At 43.9% G+C, this 18,187-nt stretch overlaps 1 protein-coding gene across 2 annotated transcripts in view; it reads right to left on the minus strand.

Moving 5' to 3' along the window:
• The window catches only part of CNNM3 (cyclin and CBS domain divalent metal cation transport mediator 3), a 154,791-nt gene that overhangs the window by 18,292 nt on the left and 118,312 nt on the right, over nucleotides 1-18,187 (minus strand). For both annotated transcript variants that reach the window (XM_069214400.1, XM_069214401.1), the window contains exons 4-6: nucleotides 9,576-9,745; nucleotides 8,902-8,998; nucleotides 4,053-4,183 (exon numbers count right to left, since the gene is read on the minus strand). In XM_069214400.1, coding sequence (XP_069070501.1) covers nucleotides 4,053-4,183; nucleotides 8,902-8,998; nucleotides 9,576-9,745 — 398 coding nt within the window. The remainder of the gene's footprint in view (nucleotides 1-4,052; nucleotides 4,184-8,901; nucleotides 8,999-9,575; nucleotides 9,746-18,187) is intronic.

Consider the following 18,187-nt stretch of genomic DNA (forward strand, 5'->3'; position numbering starts at 1 on the left):
TTTTTTTCTTGAGAGCGTGGTATGATTGAGTTAAAGCCCTAATTCTCAAGCATACGTTTTTAGCTGCCATGGTATAATAAAACACATTGTTATTTCTTACCCCCAGATGACTCAAGATTAGAACCAGATCTTCTATGATTATATTCAGATGTTAACTTCTGCCTAACAAGACATGAATCCCACAGGATGTATGTAACTTCCATTAAACTCTATTGAGGTGGACAAACACAATCATATTTGTAATTTGTTCTTGAGATGGTAACAATTCTAAATATGTTGGTTCGGAATCAAAATTGTTCAGTGTAGTTAAGTTAATATTAAGGTATGCCTTCACAGACTATCTTAGAGGATTAACAAAATAATAATTGTTAAACCTTAACTGCAGAACACTGCGACTTCTAGTTCCAGAAAATAAACTTCACCCATTGGTGAATTCCAGAGTCTTACATGATCAGTTCATCATGGTCTATCTGAGAATGCTGGCTTTGTTACTTGCCTGCAGCACTTACACAGGGTCAGAATCTTTCTTTCTGAAGAAAAGACACCTATTTTTATTAAGAAAAAAATCTGCAGTGCGTACCCTTTAAAATAAAAAATAACTACTGGTAACATTTGCTTTCCTGTATGGTTATGCATGCCAGATTCAGAGCCTTACGACTCCCTGCTACCAGAGCACCTCCTGACATGGTGATAATCTCCTTCTGAAAAGCCATTAAAACACAATGCATCATTGTGCCCTCAGACAACTGCCAAGACTGTAGACTGACAGAATGCCATACATAAGATGCATCACGGGTTTCTATCTCTATGAAATGCAAGATGACTGCCAGAATCTCAACACTTGGTGGTTGGCATGGTCGTTTGTCATTGTGCGTTGTTAAAGAGAAAAAAAACATACTTTATCTGCCCTTCTCAGACAGTCTCTATTTTTTGCTTTTGTTTTCTAACTCACGTTGACTAGATTAAGGAAAGTTACACTGGCAAGAGACCTATGTCACAGATAGCTGAAGGTGCAGTCCAAGTATTCTGCATTTTCTGTGGTGGAAAAGGATGAATTGTCCAGCGACTGATCAGAAGTAAAACACTTCTTGATACAGCTTTAATCAGTAGACTTCCGACAAGTCTGTTCAGTGGATCCACTTTTTCTATGACCAAATCATGAAAATTATATTAATGAGAACTTCCAGTAGTGCCCTGTTCAACTAGCATGAGCTTCCAAGAAAAGGCTCCTGTCTCCAGGAAGTCAGAATCCACATCACACCTTTCTCAAATAACACCTTGCACTAGTCAGCCTGCACTAGATCTCGGTTGTGGAGTACCACCAGGGATAAGGTTAGGGACCAATCAGACTGAGTGGATAGATAATAGGTATTAACAACCAATATGAAGTCTCACAGTGAAAGAAGTTGCTGTAATATTTGAAAAAACACAGCGCTGCTTTCACTAGGTACCGTTAACCGAGCTCTGTACAGGAAGACAAGTTAACAAGCACCAACCGTTTTTTTTTCTGGCAAATATATTCATTGCTCTCATTTCATGAATAAATAAGTCCCCTAGTCATCAGAGTAGGACAGCGAAGGTTAATAAATATTTCAAAAATTATAATATAGAGTATACTTTCTTAAAGTACTTGACGCTAGTACAGTTTTGCAGGCCTACAGCAGTGGAAACTACAGTTATTATGCAATGCAATCTCATCTGCCCTGGGCTCCGGAACATCTTTTGTCAAGAGATGTCACTTTTCAAGGCCCAAAATATAATTTTAAGTACAGCAGAGGTATTTGACAGGTGTGGTAAACTCACACATATCTTGTAAAACATTCTGCAAAATAGGTAAATACTCTTCATGGTGAGAGCTTTTGATTAAAAAAAAAACATTCAATTTCATTGTTAACAATGAGAAATGTTCTGAAAATGAAAGTAGAAGCAGGGCTCAGATGTACAGTGGCTCATGCTGAGACTCAGGTGGATGCCAGGCGTAAGCAGGACAGGCAGGCATCTTAGGAAGCAAAACATGCTTTGGGCTCAGAAGTGTAAAACACCAATGCTTCTGTGAGTGTCAGAACAAAGCCAGTACATGTTCAGCAACAATGATGTGGATTATCTGTGGAGTACTTTCTTTTCCCTCAAGGAGACTGTGCTAGAGGCAGACCACTAGACTGCCAGCTAGCACCAGAATTGTCCATCTCTAGCCCTGAATGAGACAGCATAGCTCCCTAGGAGGGCTCACTACTATTGCTTCAGGGATATTACATCAGGAGTCATTACACTGGAGTTAAGGTTTACTACCTTTACATCAGAAGTACTTCACAAGTAGGCAGATGTGTGTAAAAATTAACTGTTAAGAAGTTCACTGTAATTAAAATTAGTAAGAACTCATCTTAAAGTAAAGTAAGACTCAAATAGTAAGAATGAATAATTTAATTTTAAATTAATTAAAGAGATATTTAAAATAAAAAATAAAGTTATAATAAAATATGTAGACAAGTAATATTTAAGGGGACCCCTATAGGCTGCAGCAGTTATTCTGCCACCAATAGGGAGCCCCATGCAAAGGGTTCTGCAGGCCTGCCATTGCAGACTGCATGAAACGGGTGCATGCACCAATTGTCACTGCAGATCACTGCACCAGGTCACTATAAGTCACCCCTATGGTAGGCCCTTTCAGCCCAGAGGGCAAGGTGCAGGTACTTGTGTGCGAGGGCATCGCTGCACTAGCAGAGGTGCCCCCACAAAGTCAAGATCCATTTTCCTGGACTTTGTGAGTGTGGGGATGCCATTTTACACTTGTACTGGACATCGGTCACTACCTATGCTCAGCTACACAATGGTAACTCCACACCTGGGCATGTTTGGTATGAAACATGTAGGAATCATACCCCAATACTGTTGCAAGTTTTGGAAGTATGATTCCATGGACTCTGGGGGCTCCTTAGAGGACCCTCAGCATTGCTACCACTAGTCTTACAGAGTTTTCCAGGCAGCCCAAGCTGCTGCCAACCCTCAGACAGGTTCCTGCCCTCTTGCTGCTTGATCTGATCAAGCTCAGGAAGGCAGAACAAAGGATTTCGAAGGGCTTTTTTGGTGCAAAGCAGTATTGTGCTCTAAAAAGCAGCATCAACTGAAGGGTCAAGCCTTTTCACAAGGCGTTTTCTCAACCAAGGTATGGCATTCTTTTTGTTTCTGTTCTTTGGTTTGCAGGCAAGACTCCCTTGTAGATCAATCCACTAGGAGAATGGTCCTCATAATGTACGTGGACATTGACCTTTCAAGGCCAGGGTTGTTCCAAAAGGCCCTTGGTGTTGATGCAGGTTTCACTATGGGGGCGGAAGAGCCATGGTTACTGAAATTGGAGCCTCTGAGTTTAATGGTTGGTGGGCCTCTGGGCTCCACGGTCCTAGGGTCTCAAAACAAAAAGTACTTCTTTGAAGAAATACTGATAACATTTTGAGCGCAATAATATATTACACCAGTGTGCACAATATGGGCACAACATGAGATTTAAAGGAGCATATGCTGCTATTCTATACATCCCTAATGAAGAACTGCTGCAAGTAATAACGTGCAAAAGACGCTGAATTACATCTTAAAGAAATTTTCTAAAAGCTTTTCAGTCAGAAGGGATCCTGCTTCAGAGTGGACAATGAACTACAGACTGATACCTTTACGAACAGTTAATTTCTTTTTTTAAGTGGCTTTAATATAGCTTTGAGCATCAAAACCTGTCAGAAATGATATTTTGACTTTCTAATTTGCTTATTAAAACACAAAGAAAGAAATGCTGCCTTTAGAATAACAATTTAAACAGAAATAATTTTCTCCATTGTAAAGTATTTCAGAATCCCACAAATAGGTGGAGATGTTTGGTGACTATGCAGAGCAGTGTGCATTCCATGATGGTCAAGTTACAAAACAGGAGGGAGCCAGTCTATGATTCAGAGTCTTAAATGATTCAAAAGGTCAGTGAAGAACGCCTTCCGCACATGTAGGCAATGTACCCACAAAACAGAATACAGCCATTTTTCAGTTATTGGACAGATTCAATTACTAACCTTAATGAGCTGCAGGTCCGTGAGAGCCCGAACTGTGTAGTCTGGACAGTACATGGAGTAGTTCACATTTTCAGATGTATCAAACTGATCTCGACTGTGCAGCTGAATGGTCGACACTGGAGAAGGATGAACTGTAAACATTAGAAAAATAAAACATGAGGGAAGGGAAGACACCAATATGTCACAAACACCCTAAGCCTAGCTAAGCTGATTTCCACTCAATACTAGAAGAGAAATATTCAATATATAGATAGTCTGCAGAGATGCCTGGAAAGAACTTAGATCAATTTATGGACATCCAGGCACGTATAAACAAGCCAGAAAAGTACTCAAAATTTTAAACCTAACCAAGTACTGCATTTATGTTGCATAGTTTAATTATAACGGATGCCAAATAGTCGATCCCTTTAGGTATGCTATTTTCAGACACCATTCTGGGGCCACAGGGCATAAGAGCCCTATTGCACCACAACTGTGGAGTTTAGGGTAGTCTGCCCTGGGCACGCATACTAAACTAGGCCAAGTACACTACTTTTGCACTTGACACTCAGGGTAGCGAGGGTGAGCAGTCAAATGCTTCTCAGGGAGGTAGTGTGGGGGAGAGACTCAAAATCAAACCACCTATGCAATAATTTACTATCCAGCCCACAGTCTATCATAGTAAAAAAAACAATGAAGCACTTTAATGTCATAGCAAATTATAATACTACACAGTTTGATTGTGGGTCCAGACACAAGGATCTTTTGCTCCCACCGAAGTCTTCTAGCAATACCCTCTCCCCTTTCTAGGGTGAGTCCCAATATCTATAGTTATGTATCAGAAATGCAGTCCCAGGCAAAAGATGGGACACACGAGAGCTCAGTAAGCAATAACAGTTCTTGAGTCAAGGTGGCAAATATTAGCTTCGCAACTGCAAGTTTCTCTGTCTGTATATAAGTTATATTCCCTCACTCTTGGAATCTCTGTCCTCATGTTACCTCCACAGCATAGACACAGTCTGATGCAGAGGTAGATGGGATACTTGTTGGTAATTCACTGGCAGGGTCTTGTTTGGCAGCACAAGACCTCAGATGGTGGTTGTGCTCTCCACTTGGGCCCTGGGATGAACAGAGATGCAGGCTGGTTGAGGGGTCCTCATCTTTGGCAATTGTGTTCTTTTGGCCGGGGGCAGGTCCTAGACTCCAGCAGCAAAGACCCTCTCAAAGAGTATGTCCCACACCAGGCAGTGGCAGCACAGGACCCTCAGACTTACTGCAGGTGCACAAACGGCACACACTTGTTCTACTTTTGTAGTTTCTTCACATAGTTTGCCACAGGAATCACAAAGGGAGACCAGACGACCACACTCAACACAAGCCGTCTCCAACTTTGCTTCCATGTCAGTGTGCCACACATCAGTGTCACGGTTCGGCTCCTCCTCCTGGACAGTCTTTCCTCCTGCAGAAGAAGGCACTCTCCTTCTCTCCGAGGAGGTAGACCACCTTTTAGGTACGAGGCAAGTCCACAGCTTTCCCAAGCAAGTTGTGCAGACTTCAGGTGATCTTTCTTCATCTTTGGGAGATGAGTTGTCATGAGGGCAGGTCACACAGAAACGCCTAGAGTACTCTATGGAGCACTCTTACTTGGTCAAGGATAATTTGTAACTTGAATAAAATGTGGTTATTTGGATTCCACTTTTAAACACTTTTCCACACTGAGCATGTATTGCTTCAGTGTTAAGGGTCCTGGAATTGGCTTGAGGTGGTTTCCTTTCAAATGTAATTTCCTGGGTGCAATGCAAACACAGCCTCTGTGCAAGGTTTTGGCTCTCTCAGCAGGCCGTGATGATGCTAGATTCAAGCAGGTGTATCTAATGGGTACAATGAAGTGTGAAGACTCTGCACCTGACTGTCAACAACCTTCCCGAAATAGCAATCAGGAGCTGACAAAGAAGCAGGTTATGTTTCGAAACTTCCTCACCTTCATCAACAGAATCTGCTAACTTAAACCCTTATCCCTTACCAGCCACCAAAATGCAATGTTCAGGAAAATGTAATTGATAATCCCCAGCTCATAGAGTTCCTTAGGTAGCTCCATCCTTCTTCGGTTCAGTGCTTGGGTTTCCAACCTCCAGCTTAGAATAGCAGAAAATACACTTCAACTATCTAGGGAATCTGTAGCCACCCTCCATCTAGTGTAATACTAAACCAGAGGAAATCCGAGTAGATATGGCTGGTCCCTGTAATCATAATTTCCCCACACAGAAAATCCTACTAGCACATATGTGCCACACATGTACAAAGCATTAGTGCATTTGACATGCACACAGAATATCGGCGCAAGGGGGATGTATGTCGGAACGAGGCCTTCCGGAACAACTAATGCCTGGACAACGAGGTCGGAACAACGACCTCGTTGTTACCACTAATGCCTTTACCACGAATTCCTTAACAACGATTTTTCGTTGTAAAGGCATCCCTGGTAAAGGCATTAGTGATAGGCATCCACTGTTCCTGCATGCGTCCCCTCTGGCCCCCCTCCTCCCAAAACCACCCCCACCCTTGCCCCTAAAACTACCCGCCCCTAAAACTACCCCCAACCCCAAAACTACCCCCACCCCCAAAACTGACCCCCACCCTACCCCAAAACCTAAAATAACCCCAACCCTGAAACCTAAAGTACCCCCACCACTAAAACTATTCCGAGACCCCCACCCTGCCCTAAACCCCCCCCAACCCGCCCCTAAAATTACTCGACCCCCAACCCACCCCTAAAACCTAAAACCCCAACACCCACCCCCAAAACTGACCTCCACCCTACCCCCAAAACCACCCCAACCCCCACCCCCAAAACTGACCTCCACCCTACCCCCAAAACCTAAAACAACCCCAACCCCTGAAACCTAAAATACCCCAACCCCCACCCTGCCCCTAAACCTAAACTCCCCCAACTCCCCACCCGCCCCTAAAATTACCCGACCCCCCAACCAACCCCTAAAACCCCAAACCCCCCACCCCCGCCCCAAACCAGGAAATACCCTGACCCCCCCCCCCACCCCCGGCCCTAACCTAAACTCCCCCAACTCCCCACCCGCCCCTAAAATTACCCGACCCCCCAACCAACCCCTAAAACCCCAAACCCCCCACCCTCCCCCCAAACCAGAAAATACCCCCACCTAGGCCCTAAACCTTAAACCCCGAACCCCCACCCCCAAACCAGAAAATACCCCGAACCCCCACCCCCGGGCCTTAACCTTAAACCCAACCCCCACTCCCAAACCAGAAAATACCCTGACCCCCCACCTCTAAACCTTAAACCCCAACCCCCCAACCCCAAACCAGAAAATACCCCAACCCCCCCACCCCGCCCCAAACATAAAACCCGACCCCCCATACTCACGCCCCCAAACCAGAAAATACCCTGACCACCCACCCCCAGCCCTAAACCTTAAACCCCCAAACAAGAAAATACCCCGACCCCCAACCTTAAACCTTGACCCCACGCTCCCAAACTAGAAAATACCCCACCCCGCACCCAAACCAGAAAATACCCCGACCCCCCACCAGAAAATACCCCAACCCCCAAAAATAAAACCCCCACCCCCGCCCCACTTACCTGAGTCATAGCCACATTGTCCTCAGCCGACTCCCTTGTTTGTGCCTTAACCACGCATGTGTGTTGTTCAGCACATGCATGGTTAAGGCACAAAACAACAAAGTCGTGGTTAACAAAAGCGTTGTTCCGCTTTCGTTAACCAGGACTTCGTTGTTTAGGAGTCGGCGTTGAGGGCATTTCCCACGCAAGGGCACGGGGGCGGCACGCAAATGAACTTTACATGAGTGGGGCTAATAAGCCGAACTCCCTCCTGATACAGCGAAAAAGTCCTTTCCAAACTATTCACAAAAATCAGCACACTGCCATGATCCATTGTGTATAATCAGTAACCCAGGACATGTACAACAGTCTCATGTTGATAAACGAGCATGATTGATGTGCCTGTCCAGGTCATAGACTAGGGTTTTGACTACGACTTTACTGAGGACAGGCCTAGGTGTCAGTACACACATGACATCAGAATGTTAGCTGTGCCAAAAATGTTAGGATACCAGTTTCACATGCAGACAGGTCACACAGAGCAGGGGTACATACCTGTTTGCAACAGAAGGAACATTCCAGTTCCAATATTTACCACCATTATGCAGCTTTGTACAGCATACTATCACCTGGAAGGGTATCCTGGCACCCATGGATTCACCATTCACGCATGAGTAATCTTAGGCACTAACCACTCAGTTTCATTCAAGGGCTTGCGCTGGCATTTATGTGCAATATTAGAAAATAAAAATAATCCTGCCATTTAAAATGGGGGTAGCATGGGATTAGGTCAATTTAGTGTACATTTTACTGAAAAAAGGGCAGCTTCATTTGACCCCACTCTACCAGTAGCCCAAATGTTTAGTCACCTGGTCTCATGAGTTTTAAGATGAGCATCGGAATGTCCCACTTAAAGGCACTTTGGTGGCTGAGGAGCTCTCAGTTCCTGTCCCAAGGACAAACCTAGGACCCTCATAGGAGCACTTATCCAAGTAGGAAACATTTGGAGATCTCACCCACCTGCCAATAGTGAGATGAACGTTGAAAGGTTTACCTCTAAGGACTGCTATTATCTATGGTTTCAATTGTCAGTCATTAGATCCATCCCTGAAAAATAGCTCTCATCCGATGACACAGCAGCCATACAGATTTCCCCCGGCCCTCCTGTCTCTAGTGATCACGATGTGAGTTAAGGGTTCTCAGTCTTCAAAGGTGACCCTCACCTTATTGAGCAGCAAGTTATGAAATTCTTTCTGTCTGAATGCTGGCTCTCACCTGAGGATGCAGAGGTCAGAGCAGAAGCTCCATAATATGTGAAGGCTCCATTTTCAAATTTCAAGCCCTCTTTACCAATCTCTACTTCCACTCTGCCCTGAAGAGAGGAAAAAAACAGATAAAAGTTTAGCATACAGGTGTGACATAAAGCAGTTTGACAAGACCCAAAACATACAACACTGGGACTACAAACAGTTTGATATCAACCTAATTGTGGATTGTTGAGCTGGTACTTGGTGGGAGCAACTTATAAAAACCACAGTGCACAATGAAAACAGCACAGGTGCCTGTGGAAAGATAGCCACCCTCTCCTCCTAAGCAACACTGTGGGTGAATTGGTTATGGTGAGAATAACTCATTTTGGAAGGGTGCGCCTATGGCAGCAGCAGCAGGTAGAACACCTGCAAAAGAAATATAAAGGGAACAGGAAGAAAAATGACATCCACAAATGTACAGCCTGCCTTCCTAGTGGCAGTACCATACAACTCAGCAGAAGATAAGGGTTGGGGGTGCAGAGAAGAAGGGGAATTGTTTGTCTCACATGCACAGCCTATATACCGCCCCATGGGCAATACCATGTTCTCCCCCTTGAGTAATATCAGTAAAGGAAGGGTTAATGGGTAACTACGGTCACTAACACACACCATTTGCAGCTCTAAGCATCATACAGATACCTGCAAAATGAGGATGAAGTAGTCCACTGGTTGGTTTCGCTCGTACAGATAATGCTCATGGGCTTGGCGGTTGGTTTCATCAAACTTCACCTCATGGTTGACGCTGGGGTGCTTCAGCAAGTGTAGCAGGACCTTCTCTGAAATCCGGGAGGGGCTAAACAGGTCAACCTCTACCAAAGAGAAAATGCAACACTAAGTGCCTGGCTTTCGATTCAGAGTGCAAGGAGGCCTGCTAACCAAAACCTCAGAGCCAGTGTTTTAACCCCATACAAATTGCATGTTAAATTGGATACACCAAATTGGCAAGGCCTGACTTACTTATAAGTCCCTAGGGCATTTAAGACAGAGTGTCCACTCAGGGCTGCCGCACTGTTTGTGCCACCCTTTGAATGACAATGTACAAAATGGTTCCCAGCCTGCCACTGCAGACTGGAAGGGCAGTGCTTGGACTGCCAGTTCGACTGTGGCATTTAAATCTATGGCAAACCACCCTATCCCTTAACATTATTTGTTTGTTATGTTATCACAACTTACTAGGCGCACGTCTCCCCTAGGGTGTCTTTGCGCCGACTACCACTGCGTATGAGAGGGAGTCTAATTGTTAAAAGGCAGGTTTTGAGCTCCATTCTAAAGGAGATAAGTATAGCTACAGCTCTGATGTGTGAGGGAAGGCTATTCCAGAGCTTAGTGGTTTCCAGTGATAAAACTACTGCCTCTCCAGTTTAGTTTGCAGACTATGGGAACCCTCAATAATTTGGTCCCTGAAGAACACAGCTATCTGCTGGGGGCACACCGCTCGAAAGACTGCTTCCGGAACTCAGGGGCAACATTATTTAAGACTTTAAAGGCAGTGCAGAGAGCCTTAAATTTTATACTGCTTCTCACAGGGAGCCAATGTACTTGCCTGATTTCCTTGGAGACCGATTTGAATTTTGGAATACCTAAAAGGAGCCTAGCTACTGCGTTCTGCACCATTTGCAGCCTGATGAAGAGCCATTCCTGCATGTTAACATAGAGGCCATTACAATAATATAACTTAGATAAAACTAAGGCAGTGATCACTGTCTTTTTGTTCTGAGATGAAAGGAAGTATTTTCTTAATCATCCTGAGCAGACTGAAGCAGGAAAAGACCGTAGCATTCACTTGCTGGCCAAAGTTTAACTTTTCGTCTGTGAGAACATCTAGATTTTTAGCTTTGTTCATTGGACTAAGGGGAAGGCCCAGTTCTTCTGGCCACCATGTATGCGACCAGGCAGGAGAGAGGTTCCTGAACAGAACAACCTCGGTTTTATTTGAATTAAGTTTCAGACAGTGTCTGTTCATCCTTGAGTTCATTACCAACATGCAGCCATGGAAATGAGTGGATACTCTAATTACTGATAGAACGATTTGTGTATTGTCAGCCTAGGAGGTCAAGCAAAGGCCAAAGGACTTAACTAACATGGCCAGTTCTGCAATAAATATTAAACAGTGTATGACGGATGGATGATCCCTGCGGAACTCCGCATGGAAGAGAGAAAGGGGAAGATTCAAATTGACTCAGTGCTACTGATTGTAGTATATATGAGGGAAAAGAGGTAAGTAAGATCAGGGCATTGTCCTTGATTCCCAGAACCCTAGGACATTTGATCAGCAGACTGTGAGCCACCGTGTCGAAAGCTGCTGACAAGTCAAGGAGAATAAGTGTTGCAGCTCCTCCTCTATGTCTACCCTAAGAAAGGCTTATAGAGTCCTGTGTCAGGGAGCAATATTTTGTTGTTAAGTAAGACACATGTTTTTTAATATGTCTTGGCAGCAACACATCCAAATTTCCGATTTGCTGCAGGTAAAGTTGGTAGCGCACTGGCCAATACAAAGTTACCACATGGCATTCCAATCTGACTAACTTTTGACTGGGACAACCAAACTCTGTCATGTGAGGTATCAAATTAATTGTGGCATTAAATGTGACCTGATGTCCAGATCGAAATTAATGTCACTATTAATGGTGAGCAGCTTTCGGAAAGTTGCCCCTCTGTGCTCTGCTTATCCAGCAGCCTCAGAAAGGCATACACACTCAGACAGGTTTCTGACTGTCTGGGGACAAGTATGAATGACTCCCAGGCACAGGAACAAAGGGCAGTGCTGTAGCAGTGAAGTGCCACCTAATCTGCCCGGGTGGCTACTCAGGGGTTAGCCCAGAGGCAAGCTTCAAAGGGTAAGCTGCCTCTGATGGGCGGTCTGGCCCAAAATCCCCGAGCAGAATGCATTTTGTTCCTGTGGACAGTGTAGAGACTGGGACAGATAGGGGAAAACGCACCCCCAATTCAGTTTTACCATAGACGTGTTCCCCTCAGGTAGCCACACCTCTAGGGTGTGGTAACTTGCTCCTCACGTCCAAGGAAGGGTCATGCCATCTTGAAAGGGGCAAAAATGAGTAATTCTGGGATAGTCAAAAGCCACACATCACAGAAATGTCTTCACTAGGTAGGAGGGGGACCCAGTATCCCAAGTGGGGCACTTTCCTGAGATAAATTTGGTATCCCTAGCACGCTGACCCTCGGTACTCGCGGGATTTGGAAGAAGGACGAGAAGGAGACCATTCTGAACCTGTAGGAAGCGCACAAAGATACTCTGACGCCGGAGCGACTGCACTTGCCACACTTTGAGCTAGGGGAATTTGGACCCTGTTCTGCATGCCTTGCTTGGGGAAAAGTTAGTTTGCAGCCCCAGTCCGAAGCAGTGACTCCAAGAGTCAGTGGCTGACTTCCCAGACCTGCATTAGTGACATCTAAGCTGAAAGAGCCCAAGTCGCATCTCAGGTAGCCACTGCTGAAGTCTTGCCGCTACCAGACGCCGGGCACCACACAGGACAATTCAGAGATAGCAAAGAGGTGCAGTTGTGTCAGATGGGACCTGTGCGTTGGTTGTGACCAGATTTGTCACCCAAAGCGGACACCAGCCTCCACCAAAGATTTGCATCGTGACCACTGTGTTACAAAAGCACAGGGTCTACATCGGCGGCCCTTGAAACCCTGCACAGAGGACTTTGTGGGATCCCAAGATCTGTGGACAGTGCCCCCATCCCCCTACTCACCTGTGGACTGAGGACTCGACAGAACTTCACCCCCGTGGACAGCATCAGGAGCATTTTCAAGCCTGCATCCCTCAGCATCAGGACCACTCCATTGTAGTCTATGGCGGTCACCCTGTAAAGTTTGGATCTTGCTCTAAAAAGACTCTGCTGGCCAGGTAACTGTCCAAAGTATCCTTTTTGCCCCCCTGGACCTGTCCTGTCAGACTTCGTTGCCCAACACAGGCCAGACTTATCAAACTGCTTCAAACATTTCAAAAGTTTCCAAACTTTTTGTTGGCCAATGTTTGTTTGCAGTTGATTTAAAAGTGTATTAATCTGTATCCCTGGAACCCTCCGGTGGATTTTGAGGAATGAGGTCTTTAAACATTTATAAAAATAAGCTCTATTTTCTTCTAATTGGTGTTTTGTTTCTTTTGCGTGACTTTCCTATTTCATTGTTTGGTACTGTTAAATGCTTTACATATTGTTCCTTTGCTAAACCTTACAGCTCGCAGCCACAGCTACCCAGGATTGAGCTTAAGGTTAAGTAAATGTATCTGACTGGACCCAAGTCAGTATTTGCAAGTGTATGGCAAATAAGGCCACCCAGCCATGTCATATAGTACACCCAAATCCTCAAGATGCTATTAAAGGCATTGTAGAGGAGTGGGGAAAGGATCAACATTCTATACTAACTACTAATATTCCAAAATATAAAATGAAAACAATGAACAAATCATTCTATATGTGAATGATAAACTCCTCCTGTCCACAAGACACTTACATCCCAGCATGAACCATTACTGAACATAAAGTTTACATTTTGTTCCATATCAAAAAATAATCAATCCCTTTTAATAAATACTAAATGCATTCACAAGTACAGCACCTACTCGTTTATTTCTGGATTTAAAAAAAAAAAATCCTGCTCAAAGTAATTGGCAGGCAAATTAAAACAAACTCCTATTAAGGTGTGTATTTTAGTATTCTACACAAAAACAAACTTCTGAATAAATGCAAACTGTCAGTCAGATTCTGACATAGATCCAGCAGGGGAGTGGAATTTATTAAAATATCTACTTGTCCAGGGGACAGGTTGCTTCTCAAATCTACTTGTCCTGTAAAATGATCTACTTGTCCCTTTAGTGCCATGTAGTGTGGCGCCAAATTATGGCAGCAATCTCATTATGTAAGAGCTCTGATAATAACCTCTCTGATATGCCAGGGCTACTACCATAGTAGGGCTTGAATACTTGAAGTTTCAATCCCTACTGTAGCAATTTCCTTATTTTGCCACCTTTCTGCAGATCTGCATACTGGGGCTGGAGGAAGCAGTAAGCAATAGTTCCAGGGCTGCAATGCCTTTGAGTCTGCAAACCTACTAACCTGCATGTTTTAAAGATTTTCACCAGCTTCTCTCTAATATTTTCCCATAATAAGAAAGGTTGGACATTTACTCCTGACAATGGCAGAATTAGAACTTCTTCCAGGGTTGGGAAAATGAACTTGCAAATGCTCAATAGATTTTCACATGAGCAAATCTACACATGCGTATTTAACCATGCTAAAATACAGTTCACAAATATTTTATAGGGGTACGACATATACCATGGGTGCACTTTTGTGACTTTCTTTAAGAATCTGGGGCCACATGTAGGTAGGTTCAGATTTGCGACCCGCAAATTGCGAGTCAGAGCGAGTCGCAATTTGCGAGTCGCAAATCCGAATGTAGGATGGTGTCCCTGACACCATCTGTGATTCGCAAGGGCTTCGCAAATGCCCACCTCATGAATAATCATGAGGTGGGTCGCAATTTGCGACCCCCTTGCGAATGGCGGCCCTCACAGGGATGGTGGCCTGCTGGAGACAGCAGACCACCATGTCTGTGACTGCTTTTCAATAAAGCATTTTTTTTTTTTTGTAATGCAGCCCGTTTTCCTTAAAGGAAAACGAGATGCATTACAAAAACGAAACGTTTTCGTTTCAATTTTTCAGAGCAGGCAGTGGTCCGTAAGACCACTGCCTGCTCTGAAAAAATGTTTACAGTGACATTCACAATGGGGAAGGGGTCCCATGGGGACCCCTTCCCTTTTGCGAAAGTGTTAGCACCCATTTGAAATGGGTGCAAACTGCGATTGGTTTGCGCCCGCGTTCGCAGAACAATCCTACATTGCACTGCGAGTCGCAATTAGGAAGGGAACACCCCTTCCTAATTGCGAGTCGCAAACCCGTTTTGCGATTCGGTAACCAGGTTACCGAATCGCAAAACTGGGTTTGTGCATCGCAATGTGCTTTTTGCACGTCGCACACAGCGAAAGTCGACGTTTGCGACATGCAAACATGTGGGTCTTGGCCCCTAATTAGGTCTGGTGTTAACAAAGACATTTTGTTTTTTTTAAACTTCTATTTCTCTCTCTCTTTCGGCTGGCTTTGCTGTGAGTAATTGCATTCTGCCCTTCCACAAGGAGTAGTTTTGTTCAGTGTCAGGAACTACAGTGGCAATCAGTGACGTAACGAAACTGGAGGGTGCCCCTTTGCAAAGAACATGGAGGAGCCCCCTATCCAGACTCACTCAGGGCAGGTGCTGTGCTGAAGGGTCCCCCTGGAGGGCAGCTGCGGGGCCTTTGTTATGCCACTGGTGGCAACGTGTGCTTTTAGAGTTCAAAAACGTTTTGGTTTTGTTTTGCCAGTGTTTGTTACAATGTTGAGGGCCTGGTAGCTCCCACAACAATAAAGTGTTACAAAAGCCATGTCAAAACAAGACACGCATTGATGAAAACTAAAAGACTTATAAAAATATGTCAGATCAGTTGGCTTTGTCAGTGTTTGTTTATTTTCATGCTTCCCATAATCGTGTTGAAAATGGTTACACTGATTTTCCATTAGAAATATTTTTGGGAAATATTAGCATGCATCAAAACATTTTACTAAATGACACTTCATTTGCATCTAATCAGAGAGCATTCTGGGAGCATTATACTTAGCCTCATAGCCTAAACTTTTCAAACATGTGTATACACGTTTTTTTTTTTTTGTACTGGAACCAACGTCAGTAGTGAAGTGTGACCTTAAAACATTTATTTACAGCACTCACCCTAATAATGAAGGTTTTCAAATAATGAACCATAAATACAAGTTCGAACAGCATTGTCTTTCGGAAACACATTACCTCAACTGCAGAGAGTTCCACTCTCTGTAAACAGGCAGCCAGAGGGGTTTGTGCTGCAGAGGGTTGGGCCTACTTGTCCCAAGGACAAAGTAAACATAAAAACTTGTTGCCCTTGACCCCAAACAAGATGTCCCGGGCGTGGGGCGATAGGAATTCCACATCCCTGAATCCAGATCTGTCTTCATCACGAGAATTAGAAAAATTAAAGAAGAGTTTGAGCTGCGGTGTAGTATGAGCAAGCAAAACAAAATCCACTTCAATTAAGAAGATGTACAAAAGGGTTTGTTGCAATGATAGTGTATAGTGCATGCAACTGTAGGGCCTCTGGTCTTTTGGTGAGAAGGGGCATGGACAAAGTCCTCAATGATACACAAACAGTCAGATGTAGACAAATTCTGCTATCATACAAGTCCCTCAAACCTTAATAATCAACTGAATTCAAAACAGTTAAATCTTTTTACCAACAGAATTAAAAGTAAATTGTTTTATTGTATTGATAGTACAATAAAATGGGTAGGTTGGTTCAATGCCATCCTCTTGCTCCAGTGCAAAGATATCAAGGTTCTCTTCTGCTTTATACAAACCTGATTCACAAACCTCGCCTGCAACATTAGGAATGCAACGTAGATTTAACAATAACATTTTCTAATATGTTTTGAACCAATTATATTGACTTAAATGAAGCAATTTGGACACTGATAGGTTAGCTTTCAAGTTAAAAATCTGAAAACCTATGAGAAGATACAGGTTAGCAATACCAGCACTAGCTAACCTAGATAAAGTTAATTTATTATTAAAGTAAAGAAAAAAAGAACAAGCTTTGGACACACTCTTTCTGAACGTTAGTCTATATGCGTATTCTTCATCTCTTGAATTTGCTCCAGGCATAAAACTAAATCTGGAAAATTCAAAAGTGCTCTTCTGTGCCATTAGGGGATGCTTTACTCATCAATGCTGGGTATCGCCACAAACATGGCATCAACAAAGCCCTACACATGCCACCAGGTGCACAGACATCATTTGCTACTCTATTTTTTTACATGGCCTTAGAGACAGATGAGACAGATGAGGCTGAAGATTTCATGCAGTGTACCAAGACTAAACTGAAACCTTATTAATGGATCTAGAAGCACCCCTCTAAACAGGGTGGAGAGTGGGATCACTGAGCAATGTGCAGGTAGATGGAGCTTCACCCAGAAACATAGTGATCGAAGGTAAGTAACGTATTGTTCAGATGGATACTTCTGCCTGAAGAAACCTCATCTCTTAAATAAATAAGTGAGGAAGTCCTACAGAACCGATCTGGCAAAATGGCCATCCTGTAGACTTCTAAGTCAAGGTAATAATATCTGGTCAAAGATGCCCCAACAGATGTCCAGGACTAGGACACCCTTCTAAAGCGTCAAAGCAGCTTTTCCTGTGACATAATTGGCATAATTCCCTGTAGAGGCTACATTTTGACAAAAGCACTCCATATCTTAATGCATAACACAATCCATTTGGAAAGCAGACTCATCTGAATAGCTCTGCCCTTCTTGGTGCTGGCAAATCACCGTTCCAGCATCCATAGTTCCTGTCCACATAAAAACAGAGTTCTGTAACGATGCAAGTAGTTGAGCATCTCTTCCTCTTACCCTGGATGAGGTGATCAGAAGCTTTAGTACAGAGACCCAGCTTACCTAGGAAACGAGAAGAGAACAAATAGGCAAAGCCTTCTGCTTGCTAAAACACCAAGCCAATACCAATCAGACACACAGTCTTAAAAGCCAACAGTAGCCAGGACTATCTATGCATTGGCTTGAACGGAGGTCACATGAGGAATTTGAGCATCTAGTTATGGTCCACAGAGAATTACAATAATGAAGAAGGAAACCTGTAGGATAACCTCTTAAGATGCCTCATAACAATCAGGACTGTCAGTAGGCAAAGAAAGGCAGACAGAGCCAAAAGAAAACCTTTAACAGTATCCTTTGCAAGGCCTTACTGGGCTAAAGAAAGCACAAGGTACAATACATACAACAGAAGCACTTTAATAGGTTCAGCCTCCTAAATAGCCCACCAAGACAATCTGCGACCAACATCCACAGTAAACACATTTGGTACAGGGAAAATGCATTGATAAAATGGCATCCATCACCTCTGAAGCGGTGAGCCTGGGTTCTTCCGATTTACCTCAGTCTCCTAGGCATGGGGGGCCTTGATGTTGGGATGTTAGACCAGCCCGCCCTCAACTGTAAAAGGAGGTCTGCTCTCAAAAGAAGGTCGGCTCTCAAAAGAAGGAGGGTATAGGGACAAGCAAAGCAGAGCCTTCTATTTTACTCTCCATTGCCATTGTAACCAGGCACGGCAATGAATGGCAACAGAGAACCAAATCAAATGCACCACTG

Source organism: Pleurodeles waltl, chromosome 11 (genome assembly GCF_031143425.1).
Source record: "Pleurodeles waltl isolate 20211129_DDA chromosome 11, aPleWal1.hap1.20221129, whole genome shotgun sequence".
Taxonomy (NCBI): domain Eukaryota; kingdom Metazoa; phylum Chordata; class Amphibia; order Caudata; family Salamandridae; genus Pleurodeles; species Pleurodeles waltl.